Here is a 15,000-nt window from a genome sequence, read left to right on the forward strand (position 1 = left end):
TCCCCTCCCTACCTGTGTGTCAGTGAAGAGGAAACACCATGTCCTCTCCCCTCCCCTACCTGTGTGTCAGTGAAGAGGAAACACCATGTCCTCTCCCTCCTCTCCCCCCTCCCCTACCTGTGTGTCAGTGAAGAGGAAACACCATGTCCTCTCCCCCCTCTCCCCCTCCCCTACCTGTGTGTCAGTGAAGAGGAACACCATGTCCTCTCCCCCCTCCCCTACCTGTGTGTCAGTGAAGAGGAACACCATGTCCTCTCCCTCCTCTCCCCCCTCCCCTACCTGTGTGTCAGTGAAGAGGAACACCATGTCCTCTCCCTCCTCTCCCCCCTCCCCTACCTGTGTGTCAGTGAAGAGGAACACCATGTCCTCTCCCCCCTCCCCTACCTGTGTGTCAGTGAAGAGGAACACCATGTCCTCTCCCCCTCCCTACCTGTGTGTCAGTGAAGAGGAACACCATGTCCTCTCCCTCCTCTCCCCCTCCCCTACCTGTGTGTCAGTGAAGAGGAACACCATGTCCTCTCCCCCCTCCCCTACCTGTGTGTCAGTGAAGAGGAACACCATGTCCTCTCCCCTCCCCTACCTGTGTGTCAGTGAAGAGGAACACCATGTCCTCCCCCCTCCCCTACCTGTGTGTCAGTGAAGAGGAACACCATGTCCTCTCCCTCCTCTCCCCCCTCCCCCCTACCTGTGTGTCAGTGAAGAGGAACACCATGTCCTCTCCCCCCTCCCCTACCTGTGTGTCAGTGAAGAGGGAACACCATGTCCTCTCCCTCCTCTCCCCTCCCCTACCTGTGTGTCAGTGAAGGAAACACCATGTCCTTTCCTCCTCCCCCCTTTCCCCAACTGTGTGTCAGTGAAGAGGAACACCATGTCCTCTCCCCCCTCCCCTACCTGTGTGTCAGTGAAGAGGAACACCATGTCCTCTCCCCCCTCTCCCTACCCTAGTGTGTCAGTGAAGAGGAACACCATGTCCTCTCCCCCCTCCCCTACACTGTGTGCAGTGAAGAGGAACACCATGTCCTTCCCCTCCTCTCCCCCCTCCCCTACCTGTGTGTCAGTGAAGAGGAACACCATGTCCTCTCCCCCTCCCCTACCTGTGTGTCAGTGAAGAGGAACACCATGTCCTCTCCCTCCTCGCCCCCTCCCCTACCTGTGTGTCAGTGAAGAGAGGAACACCATGTCCTCTCCCCCTCCCCTACCTGTGTGTCAGTGAAGAGGAACACCATGTCCTCTCCCCCTCCACTACCTGTGTGTCAGTGAAGAGGAACACCATGACCTCTCCCTCCTCGCCCCCCTCCCCTACCTGTGTGTCAGTGAAGAGGAACACCATGTCCTCTCCCCCTCCCCTACCTGTGTGTCAGTGAAGAGGAACACCATTACCTCTCCCTCCTCGCCCCCCTGCCCTACCTGTGTGTCAGTGAAGAGGAACACCATGTCCTCTCCCTCCTCGCCCCTCCCCTACCTGTGTGTCAGCGAAGAGGAACACCATGTCCTCTCCCCCCTCCCCTACCTGTGTGTCAGTGAAGAGGAACACCATGTCCTCTCCCCCTCCCCTACCTGTGTGTCAGTGAAGAGGAACACCATGTCCTTGCCCTCCACCCCAGCCATCTTGAACAGTCGTCTCAGGTCTTCATGGAAGCTGTCGTAGTTGTATCCTCGGCTCAGTTCTATCTGGAAGCAGCGCATGCCGCACATGTGGGCCGCCAGCCGCGTCAGTGACTGTTCCCCGTGCCCCCCACGCCCACCAATAGGGCGTTACCGCGCTCCTGGCGGATCATACGCGCTATCCTATAGGAACAGAAGGACTGGGTCAGGAAGTAAGTAAATTTAACAAATTGAAGCACAAAAACAAAAACGAACTCTTTATGGGGTTCTGGACAAAATAAGTCCACTAAATAGGGAATAGGGTGTCATTAAGGATGCTAATCAGTTCACTAAATAGGGAATAGGGTGTCATTAAGGATGCTAATCAGTTCACTAAATAGGGAATAGGGTGTCATTAAGGATGCTAATCAGTTCACTAAATAGGGAATAGGGTGTCATTAAGGATGCTAATCAGTTCACTAAATAGGGAATAGGGTGTCATTAAGGATGCTAATCAGTTCACTAAATAGGGAATAGGGTGTCATTAAGGATGCTAATCAGTTCACTAAATAGGGAATAGGGTGTCATTAAGGATGCTAATCAGTTCACTAAATAGGGAATAGGGTGTCATTAAGGATGCTAATCAGTTCACTAAATAGGGAATAGGGTGTCATTAAGGATGCTAATCAGTTCACTAAATAGGGAATAGGGTGTCATTAAGGATGCTAATCAGTTCACTAAATAGGAATAGGGTGTCATTAAGGATGCTAATCAGTTCACTAAATAGGGAATAGGGTGTCATTAAGGATGCTAATCAGTTCACTAAATAGGGAATAGGGTGTCATTAAGGATGCTAATCAGTTCACTAAATAGGGAATAGGGTGTCATTAAGGATGCTAATCAGTTCACTAAATAGGGAATAGGGTGTCATTAAGGATGCTAATCAGTTCACTAAATAGGGAATAGGGTGTCATTAAGGATGCTAATCAGTTCACTAAATAGGGAATAGGGTGTCATTAAGGATGCTAATCAGTTCACTAAATAGGGAATAGGGTGTCATTAAGGATGCTAATCAGTTCACTAAATAGGGAATAGGGTGTCATTAAGGATGCTAATCAGTTCACTAAATAGGGAATAGGGTGTCATTAAGGATGCTAATCAGTTCACTAAATAGGGAATAGGGTGTCATTAAGGATGCTAATCAGTTCACTAAATAGGGAATAGGGTGTCATTAAGGATGCTAATCAGTTCACTAAATAGGGAATAGGGTGTCATTAAGGATGCTAATCAGTTCACTAATAGGGAATAGGGTGTCATTAAGGATGCTAATCAGTTCACTAAATAGGGAATAGGGTGTCATTAAGGATGCTAATCAGTTCACTAAATAGGGAATAGGGTGTCATTAAGGATGCTAATCAGTTCACTAAATAGGGAATAGGGTGTCATTAAGGATGCTAATCAGTTCACTAAATAGGGAATAGGGGTCATTAAGGATGCTAATCAGTTCACTAAATAGGGAATAGGGTGTCATTAAGGATGCTAATCAGTTCACTAAATAGGGAATAGGGTGTCATTAAGGATGCTAATCAGTTCACTAAATAGGGAATAGGGTGTCATTAAGGATGCTAATCAGTTCACTAAATAGGGAATAGGGTGTCATTAAGGATGCTAATCAGTTCACTAAATAGGGAATAGGTGTCATTAAGGATGCTAATCAGTTCACTAAATAGGGAATAGGTTGTCATTAAGGATGCTAATCAGTCCACTAAATAGGGAATAGGGTGTCATTAAGGATGCTAATCAGTTCACTAAATAGGGAATAGGTTGTCATTAAGGATGCTAATCAGTTCACTAAATAGGGAATAGGGTGTCATTAAGGATGCTAATCAGTCCACTAAATAGGGAATAGAGTGTCGTTAAGTATGCTAATCAGTCCACTAAATAGGGAATAGAGTGTCGTTAAGTATGCTAATCAGTCCACTAAATAGGGAATAGGGTGTCATTAAAGATGATAATCAGTCCACTAAATAGGGAATAGGGTGTCATTAAAGATGCTAACCAGTCCACTAAATAGGGAATAGGGTGCGATTTAGGCCAAAACGTCTCTACACTATATAGGGAAAGGGGTACAATTTCGAATGCATTCACTGCACTAATTAGGGAATAGGGCTCCGTTTCCGAGCGTAACATGACCTGGAGACGTGTTCTACAGCGTCCTGGAAGAACACCAGCTTGGTCTCCTTGGAGAAGGTCATATTGTAGTCATCCAGGTAGTCCTGGAGCACAGCCCTGATCTTATCTGGCTCTGTTAGGTCCTCATACAGACGATCTGCCTTCTCTGCACCCACCTAGAGGAGAGGAGAGGGAGGGAGGGAAAGGAGGAGGAGAGATGGAGGAGGGCGGGGGACAGGAAGGATTGCGAGATAGATAGATGGATGCCGTAAATGTTAAGCGCTTTGAGCACCTGGGAAATTGATTGGATTTATAGGCTTATAGCGCATTTTACCTTGATGAAATCTCCAAATATGATGGGTTTGGTCACAAAGTAATTGGGTTCTAAATTGAAGCCAAAATATTTGCCTGAAAGAAGAAGAACGGAAATATATTTAAAGAGTTGCTATTCATAGCTCAACAATTGTGGGACGTTTCAGAAAAGGACATTGAAATGGCTTTCAAACTTAATATGTCAAAACACTGCTTAGTGAGAGGCAAAACTCTGAAAGTTCAAACTAGCCGTCTAGGTTCTATTACACTGTGTTATGTTCTTACTGACCGTCTAGGTTCTATTAAACTCTGTGTTATGTTCTTACTGGCCCTCTAGGTTCTATTAACTCTGTGTTATGTTCTTACTGGCCGTCTAGGTTCTATTAAACTCTGTGTTATGTTCTTACTGACCGTCTAGGTTCTATAAACTCTGTGTTATGTTCTTACTGGCCGTCTAGGTTCTATTAAACTCTGTGTTATGTTCTTACTGACCGTCTAGGTTCTATTAAACTCTGTGTTATGTTCTTACTGGCCGTCTAGGTTCTATTAAACTCTGTGTTATGTTCTTACTGACCGTCTAGGTTCTATTAAACTCTGGGTTATGTTCTTACTGACCGTCTAGGTTCTATTAAACTCTGGGTTATGTTCTTACTGGCCGTCTAGGTTCTATTAAACTCTGGGTTATGTTCTTACTGACCGTCTAGCTCTAGGTTCTATTAAACTCCCCGCAGCTCCTCGCCCAAGCCTCTCCAGGTTCTCCTTTAACCAAATCCAGATAGCAGATGTTCTGAAAGAGCTGCAAAACCTGGACCCGTACAAATCAGCTGGCTTGACAATCTGGACCCTCTATTTCTGAAACTATCTGCCACCATTGTCGCAACCCCTATTACCAGCCTGTTCAACCTCTCTTTCATATCGTCTGAGATCCCCAAGGATTGGAAAGCTGCCGCAGTCATCCCCCCTCTTCAAAAGGGGAGACACCCTGGAACCAAACTGTTACAGACCTATATCCATCCTGCCCTGCCTATCTAAGGTCTTCGAAAGCCAAGTCAACAAACAGGGTCACTGACCATCTCGAATCCCACCGCACCTTCTCCGCTGTGCAATCTGGTTTCCGAGCCTGGTCATGGGTGCACCTCAGCCACACTCAAGGTACTCAACGATATCATAACCGCCATCGATAAAAGACAGTACTGTGCAGCCGTCTTCATCGACCTTGCCAAGGCTTTCGACTCTGTCAATCACCATATTCTTATCGGCAGACTCAGGAGCCTCGGTTTTCGGATGACTGCCTTGCCTGGTTTCACCAATTACTTTGCAGACAGAGTTCAGTGCATCAAAATCGTGAGGGCATGCTGTCTGGTCCTCTGGCAGTCTCTATGGGGGTGCCACAGGGTTCAATTCTCAGGCGACTCTTTTCTCTGTGTATATCAATGATGTTGCTCTTGCTGCGGGCGATTCCCTGATCCACCTCTACGCAGACGACACCATTCTATATACCTTCGGCCCGTCTTTGGACACTGTGCTATCTAACCTCCAAACAAGCTTCAATGCCATACAACACTCCTTCCGTGGCCTCCAACTGCTCTTAAACGCTAGTAAAACCAAATGCATGCTTTTCAACCGGTCGCTGCCTGCACCCGCATGCCCGACTAGCATCACCACCCTGGATGGTTCCGACCTAGAATATGTGGACGTCTATAAGTACCTAGGTGTCTGGCTAGACTGCAAACTCTCCTTCCAGACTCATATCAAACATCTCCAATCGAAAATCAAATCAAGAGTCGGCTTTCTATTCCGCAACAAAGCCTCCTTCACTCACGCCGCCAAGCTTACCCTAGTAAAACTGACTATCCTACCGATCCTCGACTTCGGCGATGTCATCTACAAAATGGCTTCCAACACTCTACTCAGCAAACTGGATGCAGTCTATCACAGTGCCATCCGTTTCGTCACTAAGCACCTTATACCACCCACCACTGCGACCTGTATGCTCTAGTCGGCTGGCCCTCGCTACATATTCGTCGCCAGACCAACTGGATCCAGGTCATCTACAAGTCCATGCTAGGTAAAGCTCCGCCTTATCTCAGCTCACTGGTCATGATGGCAACACCATCCGTAGCACGCGCTCCAGCAGGTGTATCTCACTGATCATCCCTAAAGCCAACACCTCATTGGCCGCCCTTCGTTCCAATACTCTGCTGCCTGTGACTGGAACGAATTGCAAAAATCGCTGAAGTTGGAGACTTTTATCTCCCCTCACCAACTTCAAACATCAGCTATCTGAGCAGCTAACCGATCGCTGCAGCTGTACAGTCTATTGGTAAATAGCCCACCCTTTTTCACCTACCTCATCCCCATACTGTTTTATTTATTTACTTTCTGCTCTTTTGCACACCAATATCTCTACCTGTACATGACATCTGATCATTCATCACTCCAGTGTTAATCTGCAAAATTGTAATTATTTGCCTACCTCCTCATGCCTTTTGCACACATTGTATATAGACTCCCCCCTTTGGTTTCTACTGTGTTATTGACTTGTTAATTGTTTACTCCATGTGTAACTCTTTGTTGTCTGCTCACACTGCTATGCTTTATCTTGGCCAGGTCGCAGTTGCAAATGAGAACTTGTTCTCAACTAGCCTACCTGGTTAAATAAAGGTGTTCTCAACTAGCCTACCTGGTTAAATAAAGGTGTTCTCAACTAGCCTACCTGGTTAAATAAAGGTGTTCTCAACTAGCCTACCTGGTTAAATAAAGGTGTTCTCAACTAGCCTACCTGGTTAAATAAAGGTGTTCTCAACTAGCCTACCTGGTTAAATAGAGGTGTTCTCAACTAGCCTACCTGGTTAAATAAAGGTGTTCTCAACTAGCCTACCTGGTTAAATAGAGGTGTTCTCAACTAGCCTACCTGGTTAAATAAAGGTGTTCTCAACTAGCCTACCTGGTTAAATAAAGGTGTTCTCAACTAGCCTACCTGGTTAAATAAAGGTGTTCTCAACTAGCCTACCTGGTTAAATAAAGGTGTTCTCAACTAGCCTACCTGGTTAAATAAAGGTGTTCTCAACTAGCCTACCTGGTTAAATAAAGGTGAAATAAATAAAATAAAATAAATGTTCTTACTGACCGTCTAGCTCTAGGTTTATTAAACTCTGTGTTATGTTCTTACTGGCCCTCTAGGTTCTATAAACTCTGGTTATGTTCTTACTGGCCCTCTAGGTTCTATTAAACTCTGGTTATGTTCTTACTGACCGTCTAGGTTCTATTAAACTCTGGGTTATGTTCTTACTGGCCGTCTAGGTTCTATTAACTCTGGGTTATGTTCTTACTGACCGTCTAGGTTCTATTAAACTCTGGGTTATGTTCTTACTGACCGTCTAGGTTCTATTAAACTCTGTGTTATGTTCTTACTGGCCCTCTAGGTTCTATTAAACTCTGTGTTATGTTCTTACTGGCCCTCTAGGTTCTATTAAACTCTGGGTTATGTTCTTACTGGCCGTCTAGGTTCTATTAAACCCTGTGTTATGTTCTTACTGACCGTCTAGGTTCTATTAAACTCTGTGTTTGTTACTGACCGTCTAGGTTCTATTAAACTCTGTGTTATGTTCTTACTGACCGTCTAGCTCTAGGTTTTATTACTCTGTGTTATGTTCTTACTGGCCCTCTAGGTTCTATTAAACTCTGGGTTATGTTCTTACTGGCCTCTAGGTTCTATTAAACTCTGGGTTATGTTCTTACTGACCGTCTAGGTTCTATTAAACTCTGGGTTATGTTCTTACTGGCCGTCTAGGTTCTATTAAACTCTGGGTTATGTTCTTACTGACCGTCTAGGTTCTATTAAACTCTGGGTTATGTTCTTACTGACGTCTAGGTTCTATTAAACTCTGTGTTATGTTCTTACTGGCCTCTAGGTTCTATTAAACTCTGTGTTATGTTCTTACTGGCCCTCTAGGTTCTATTAAACTCTGGGTTATGTTCTTACTGGCCGTCTAGGTTCTATTAAACCTGTGTTATGTCTTACTGACGCGTCTAGGTTCTATTAAACTCTGTGTTATGTTCTTACTGACCGTCTAGGTTCTATTAAACTCTGTGTTATGTTCTTACTGACCGTCTAGCTCTAGGTTTTATTAAACTGGGTTCTGTTCTTACTGGCCATCTCAGAGACGATGGTGTTGAAGTAGGTTTTGTCTTCGTTGTTGATGAGGCGGTCGTGGAACACTCTCTGACACTCGTGACAGAACAGACGGAATATCCCAGTCTGATCCCTCACCGTGCCTGGCTCACACTGCAACATACCTGGAGGACAGACAGACAGAGGAGGGGGGAGAGGAGAGAGAGAGAGAATGAGAGAGAGAGAGAGTGAGAGGAGGGAGGGAGGAGGGGGAAGAGAGGGAGGTGGGGGGGAGGAGGAAAGTAAAGAGGCAGGGAGGGAGAGAGAGAATGAGAGAGGAGGTGGAGGGAGAGAGAGATGGAGGGAGGGGGGAGAGGGAGGTGGGGGAGGGGGGAGGTGAAGGAAGAGAGAGGTAAAGAGGCAGGGAGGGAGAGAGAGAGAGATGAGGAGGGAGGTGAAGGAGGGGAGAGAGAGAATGAGAGAGGGAGGTGGAGGGAGAGAGGTATGGAGGGGAGGAGGGAGGTGAAGGGAGGGAAGAGAGGGGGGGGAAGGGAGGGAGAGAAGTGGAGGGAGGAGAGATGAGAGAGAGTGGGAGGCAGGAGGGAGAGGGTAGCGGGGGAGGGAGGAAGGTGAAGGGGGGAGGGAAGAGGGAGGTTAAAAAGGCAGGGAGGGTTAGATGGATTTAACATGATTTATTTACGACCAGAGAATAATAAAACATGATTCAACTTGGTGGTTCTCACCCTGCAACCTTACACACATGAAGAAGTAAAGAAAGCTAATATCTGCTGTTGACAACATAATATCGGCTGTTGACACATCCCTGTTGTTATCAATGTTATGCAACACTAGGGATGCTTTAGGAGATATGATGGGTCGGACACACCAGAGGATCCATGTTCAACTCTTGTAGAAAGTTGAGGGCATAATAAGTGACCACGCTCGCCTCAGCAGAATGGGGGCTGGGTTGGCCTTATTCGCCTTGGGTAAGTATGAATGCTGGTGTGTGTATGTGTGTGTGTTAGTGTGTGTGTTTACGCTCGCTGGTGTGTGTGGTGGTATGTGTGTGTGTGTTCTGCATGGTGACTCCCTAGCGGGGGTCAGGGAGCAGTAGTCACTTCAACTCAAGGCCTCTCTGCTCAGATGATGGTTGTGAGGCTGCTGGGTAGAGGACTGGTACTGTCTCTGTCTGGACTTCAGGCTACAACCAAGAGCATCTCAGTCCATCAGCTACTTTAATAACTTACAAATGAAAAAGCCAAGACAAACTTTCTCACCCTGAACACACTTGGAGAGGTCCCTGAGGGTGAAGACGTAGTGCGTGTGTGTGTGTGTGTGTCTCACCCTGGACACACTTGGAGAGGTCCCTGAGGTTGAAGACGTAGTGTGTGTGTGTGTCTCACACCCTGGACACACTTGGAGAGGTCCCTGAGGGTGAAGATGTAGTGTGTGTGTGTGTCTCACCCTGGACACACTTGGAGAGGTCCCTGAGGTTGAAGACGTAGTGTGTGTGTGTGTCTCACCCTGGACACACTTGGAGAGGTCCCTGAGGTTGAAGACGTAGTGTGTGTGTGTGTCTCACCCTGGACACACTTGGAGAGGTCCCTGAGGTTGATGACGTAGTGTGTGTGTGTGTGTGTGTCTCACCCTGGACACACTTGGAGAGGTCCCTGAGGGTGAAGATGTAGTGTGTGTGTGTGTCTCACACCTGGACACACTTGGAGAGGTCCCTGAGGTTGAAGACGTAGTGTGTGTGTGTGTCTCACCCTGGACACACTTGGAGAGGTCCCTGAGGTTGAAGACGTAGTGTGTGTGTGTGTCTCACCCTGGACACACTTGGAGAGGTCCCTGAGGTTGAAGACGTAGTGTGTGTGTGTGTCTCACCCTGGACACACTTGGAGAGGTCCCTGAGGTTGATGACGTAGTGTGTGTGTGTGTGTGTCTCACCCTGGACACACTTGGAGAGGTCCCTGAGGTTGATGACGTAGTGTGTGTGTGTGTGTGTCTCACCCTGGACACACTTGGAGAGTTCCCTGAGGTGAAGATGTAGTGTGTGTGTGTGTCTCACCCTGGACACACTTGGAGAGGTCCCTGAGGTTGAAGACGTAGTGTGTGTGTGTGTCTCACCCTGGACACACTTGGAGAGGTCCCTGAGGTTGAAGACGTAGTGTGTGTGTGTCTCACCCTGGACACACTTGGAGAGGTCCCTGAGGTTGATGACATAGTGTGTGTGTGTGTGTGTCTCACCCTGGACACACTTGGAGAGGTCCCTGAGGTTGATGACGTAGTGTGTGTGTGTGTGTGTCTCACCCTGGACACACTTGGAGAGGTCCCTGAGGTTGATGACGTAGTGTGTGTGTGTGTGTGTGTGTCTCACCCTGGACACACTTGGAGAGGTCCCTGAGGTTGAAGACGTAGTGTGTGTGTGTGTCTCACCCTGGACACACTTGGAGAGGTCCCTGAGGTTGAAGACGTAGTGTGTGTATGTGTCTCACCCTGGACACACTTGGAGAGGTCCCTGAGGTTGATGACGTAGTGTGTGTGTGTCTCACCCTGGACACACTTGGAGAGGTCCCTGAGGTTGATGACGTAGTGTGTGTGTGTGTGTGTCTCACCCTGGACACACTTGGAGAGGTCCCTGAGGTTGAAGACGTAGTGTGTGTGTGTGTCTCACCCTGGACACACTTGGAGAGGTCCCTGAGGTTGAAGACGTAGTGTGTGTGTGTGTGTGTCTCACCCTGGACACACTTGGAGAGGTCCCTGAGGTTGAAGACGTAGTGGGACTTGGCTGGTGTAGGCAGGAGGTCCACAGACATGCGGTGGTAGATCTCTACTGCTGCGTCTACGATGCTGCCTGCTGAAGACCTCACCGCCTGGGGGAACTCACTGAGGAAACCACTGAGGATGGCCTGGAGGGGGAGAGACCGTTTCAACAGAGAGAGTTAAGCGTACGTGGGCTTGAGGGTGTGTGTGCTTGAATATGCCCTTGAGGAGAGAGGGCAGACTCCAGACACACACGTGATTGTGTGTGTGTGTAGTCTTGTTCTTCTGAATCCCCCCAAAAGTCCCCACAAGGATAGTAAAACAAGGCAAATTCTCCCTCGTGGGGACATTTCCCACATCCCCATGAGGACAAAGACTATTTAAGATTAGGGGTTAAGTTTAGGTTTAGAATTAGGGTTAGAATTAGGGTTAGAAATAGAGTTAGAATTAGGGTTAGGGGTAGAGCGTTAGTGGGTAGGTTTAGGAGATAGGTGTCGGGTTTGGGTTAAGGTTAGGGGTTAGGTTTAGGGTTAGCATTAGGGTTAGGGAAAGACATTAGTGGTTAGGTTTAGGAGTTAGGTGTAGGGTTTGGGTTTGGGTTAAGGTTAGGGGTTAGGTTGAGGAGATAGGTGTAGGGTTTGGGTTAAGGTTAGGGGTAAGGTTTAGGAGATAGGTGTAGGGTTTGGGTTTGGGTTAAGGTTAGGGGTAAGGTTTAGGAGATAGGTGTAGGGTTTGGGTTTGGGTTAAGGTTAGGGGTTAGGTTTAGGAGATAGGTGTAGGGTTTGGGTTTGGGTTAAGGTAGGGGTAAGGTTTAAAGAGATAGGTGTAGGGTGTTGGGTTTGGGTTAAGGTTAGGGGTAAGGTTTAGGAGATAGGTGTAGGTTGGGTTTGGGTTAAGGTTAGGGGTAAGGTTTAGGAGATAGGTGTAGGGTTTGGGTTGGGTTAAGGTTAGGGGTAGGTTTAGGAGATAGGTGTAGGGTTTGGGTTTGGGTTAAGGTTAGGGGGTAAGGTTAGGAGATAGGTGTAGGGTTTGGGTTTGGGTTTGGGTTAAGGTTAGGGTTTAGGTTTAGGAGATAGGTGTATGGGTTTGGGTTTGGGTTAGGTTAGGGGGTAAGGTTTGAGTGAGAGGTGTAGGGTTTGGGTTTGGGTTAAGGTTAGGGGTAAGGTTTAGGAGATAAGTGTAGGGTTTGGGTTAAGGTTAGGGGGGTTAAGGAAAACAGGATTTTGAATGTAAATCCATTATAGGTCCTAACGAGGATAGAAAAACATGTGTGAGGATAGTTGATCTGTAATTAAACTACCACAGCTTGTTAAGGGGCTGTGAGGGAGAGGACATGACGATGGTTGATCTGTAATTAAACTACCACAGCTTGTTAAGGGGCTGTGAGGGGAGGACATGACGATGGTTGATCTGTAATTAAACGACCACAGCTTGTTAAGGGGCTGTGAGGGAGAGGACAAGAGGATGGTTGATCTGTAATTAAACTACCACAGCTTGTTAAGGGGCTGTGGAGGAGAGGACATGAGGATGGTTGATCTGTAATTAAACTACCACAGCTTGTTAAGTGGCTGTGAGGGAGAGGACATGAGGATGGTTGATCTGTAATTAAACTACCACAGCTTGTTAAGGGGCTGTGAGGGAGAGGACATGAGGATGGTTGATCTGTAATTAAACTACCACAGCTTGTTAAGTGGCTGTGAGGGAGAGGACATGAGGATGGTTGATCTGTAATTAAACTACCACAGCTTGTTAAGGGGCTGTGAGGGAGAGGACATGAGGATGGTTGATCTGTAATTAAACTACCACAGCTTGTTAAGTGGCTGTGAGGGAGAGGACATGAGGATGGTTGATCTGTAATTAAACTACCACAGCTTGTTAAGGGGCTGTGAGGGAGAGGACAAGAGGATGGTTGATCTGTAATTAAACTACCACAGCTTGTTAAGGGGCTGTGAGGGAGAGGACATGAGGATGGTTGATCTGTAATTAAACTACCACAGCTTGTTAAGTGGCTGTGAGGGAGAGGACATGAGGATGGTTGATCTGTAATTAAACTACCACAGCTTGTTAAGGGGCTGTGAGGGAGAGGACAAGAGGATGGTTGATCTGTAATTAAACTACCACAGCTTGTTAAGGGGCTGTGAGGGAGAGGACAAGAGGATAGTTGATCTGTAATTAAACTACCACAGCTTGTTAAGGGGCTGTGAGGGAGAGGACATGAGGATAGTTGATCTGTAATTAAACTACCACAGCTTGTTAAGGGGCTGTGAGGGAAGAGGACATGAGGATAGTTGATCTGTAATTAAACTACCACAGCTTGTTAAGGGGCTGTGAGGGAGAGGACATGAGGGATAGTTGATCTGTAATTAAACTACCACAGCTTGTTTAAGGGGCTGTGAGGGAGAGAACATGAGGAGAAAAGAGACAAGAGGGTTTGGAGACAGGGGGTTAAAAGTTCATATTAGGGTTAGGAACCGAGGTTGGAGGTTAAGTCTTGACCTTGAAGATCTGTTTGAGGCTGTGCTCTTAGAGGCAGGGTTTAGATGTCAGAGGTCAGGGGTTACCCACATTGAAGATCTGTTTGAGGCTGTGTTCTTAGGGCAGGGTTTAGATGTCAGAGGTCAGGGGTTACCCACATTGAAGATCTGTTTGAGGCTGTGTTCTTAGGGCAGGGTTTAGATGTCAGAGGTCAGGGGTTACCCACATTGAAGATCTGTTTGAGGCTGTGTTCGGAGGGAGTGGGCAGACACAGCATGCTGAAGTGGCGGATGAAACGAGGGGTCACCGGGTTACGGCCCCCTCCAGGCGGAGCGCAGGCCGCCGCGATCGTCATGTCCTGCAGAGAGAAAGAGAATGAGAGAGAAGAACGGAGGAGAGGGGTTCGAAAGGAAGATTTGGCACAGAAAAAAGATTTCCTACCAACACATTTTCATATGTATTTGACCCTCATATTTTCATATATATTTAACCCTCATATTTTCATATATATTTAAACCCTCATATTTTCATATATATTTAAACCCTCATATTTCATATATATTTAAACCCTCATATTTTCATATATATTTAAACCCTCATATTTCATATATATTTAAACCCTCATATTTTCATATATATTTAAACCCTCATATTTGAAACCTCGTATTTTTCATCGATTTCATCTTCTATCAATATTACATTTGACTTTCAGTTTGAAGAACATCCACCCGGGTCAGAATTTTTAAACTTCAGAGTGAAACCCTGTTTGGATTAGAAAATATTGACATGCTCTTGGTTCTGTATTCCCTGTGTGTGTGTGTGTGCCCGTGTGTGTGTGTGTGTGTGTGTGTGTGTGTGTGTGTGTGTGTGTGTGTGTGTGTGTGTGTGTGTGTGTGTGTGTGTGTGTGTGTGTGTGTGTGTGTGTTTGCGTGCACATGCGTGTGTGTGTTGTGTGTCTGCATATGACCTTGTGTGACTACTCTGGGTGCTGTCTTGACATGGTTGTCTGTCGTCTGTCTGCATGTGGTGGAAACACATTTACACCCAGTACACGTTCAGATCTCAACAAACAGAATAACTGATTCTGTGAATGATTGTGCTATTGGAAACTAATTACTGTGTGCTGACCATTCACAACAGTAACAAAAGACTAAAACAAACACATTGTACTGTGGCAGAAAAACGGACCCTATCAGCTCCTGGACCTGGGCCTCCAATCTACTATGGACCTCAGACCATCCCTCTGTCTGAATACTAAAGTCAAAGTTTTCACTGACCACAAACATAAAGCCACTTCATTTTCTCAGACTTCAAAATAACGACTGGAGGCAGAATAGACTCATGTTTCACCTCATATCCTCTCTAGCCCAGACAACATGAGACTCTGTCTACATACTGAACAAGACTGTGTGGATGGTGGTGTGTGTGTGTGTGTGTTGTGGTGTGGTGTGTGTGTGTGTGGTGTGTGTGGTGTGTGTGTGGTGTTGGTGTGTTGTGTGTGTGTGTGTGTGTGTGTGTGTGTGTGTGTGTGTGTGGTGTGTTGTGTGTGTGTGTGTGTGTGTGTGTGTGTGTGTGGTGTG

General features: G+C 46.7%; 1 protein-coding gene across 1 annotated transcript in view; it reads right to left on the reverse strand.

Moving 5' to 3' along the window:
• Positions 1-1,712: 1,712 nt before the first annotated feature.
• Positions 1,713-15,000, reverse strand: part of LOC116371379 (dynein heavy chain 6, axonemal-like) — a gene marked incomplete at its 5' end in the record, with an annotated part of 15,511 nt that continues 2,223 nt past the window's right edge. Inside the window, 6 exons of the mRNA XM_031820244.1 lie at positions 1,713-1,788; positions 3,778-3,932; positions 4,091-4,164; positions 8,221-8,367; positions 10,920-11,091; positions 13,647-13,778. Coding sequence (XP_031676104.1) covers positions 1,713-1,788; positions 3,778-3,932; positions 4,091-4,164; positions 8,221-8,367; positions 10,920-11,091; positions 13,647-13,778 — 756 coding nt within the window. The remainder of the gene's footprint in view (positions 1,789-3,777; positions 3,933-4,090; positions 4,165-8,220; positions 8,368-10,919; positions 11,092-13,646; positions 13,779-15,000) is intronic.

Source organism: Oncorhynchus kisutch, unplaced genomic scaffold (assembly GCF_002021735.2).
Source record: "Oncorhynchus kisutch isolate 150728-3 unplaced genomic scaffold, Okis_V2 scaffold3148, whole genome shotgun sequence".
NCBI lineage: Eukaryota > Metazoa > Chordata > Actinopteri > Salmoniformes > Salmonidae > Oncorhynchus > Oncorhynchus kisutch.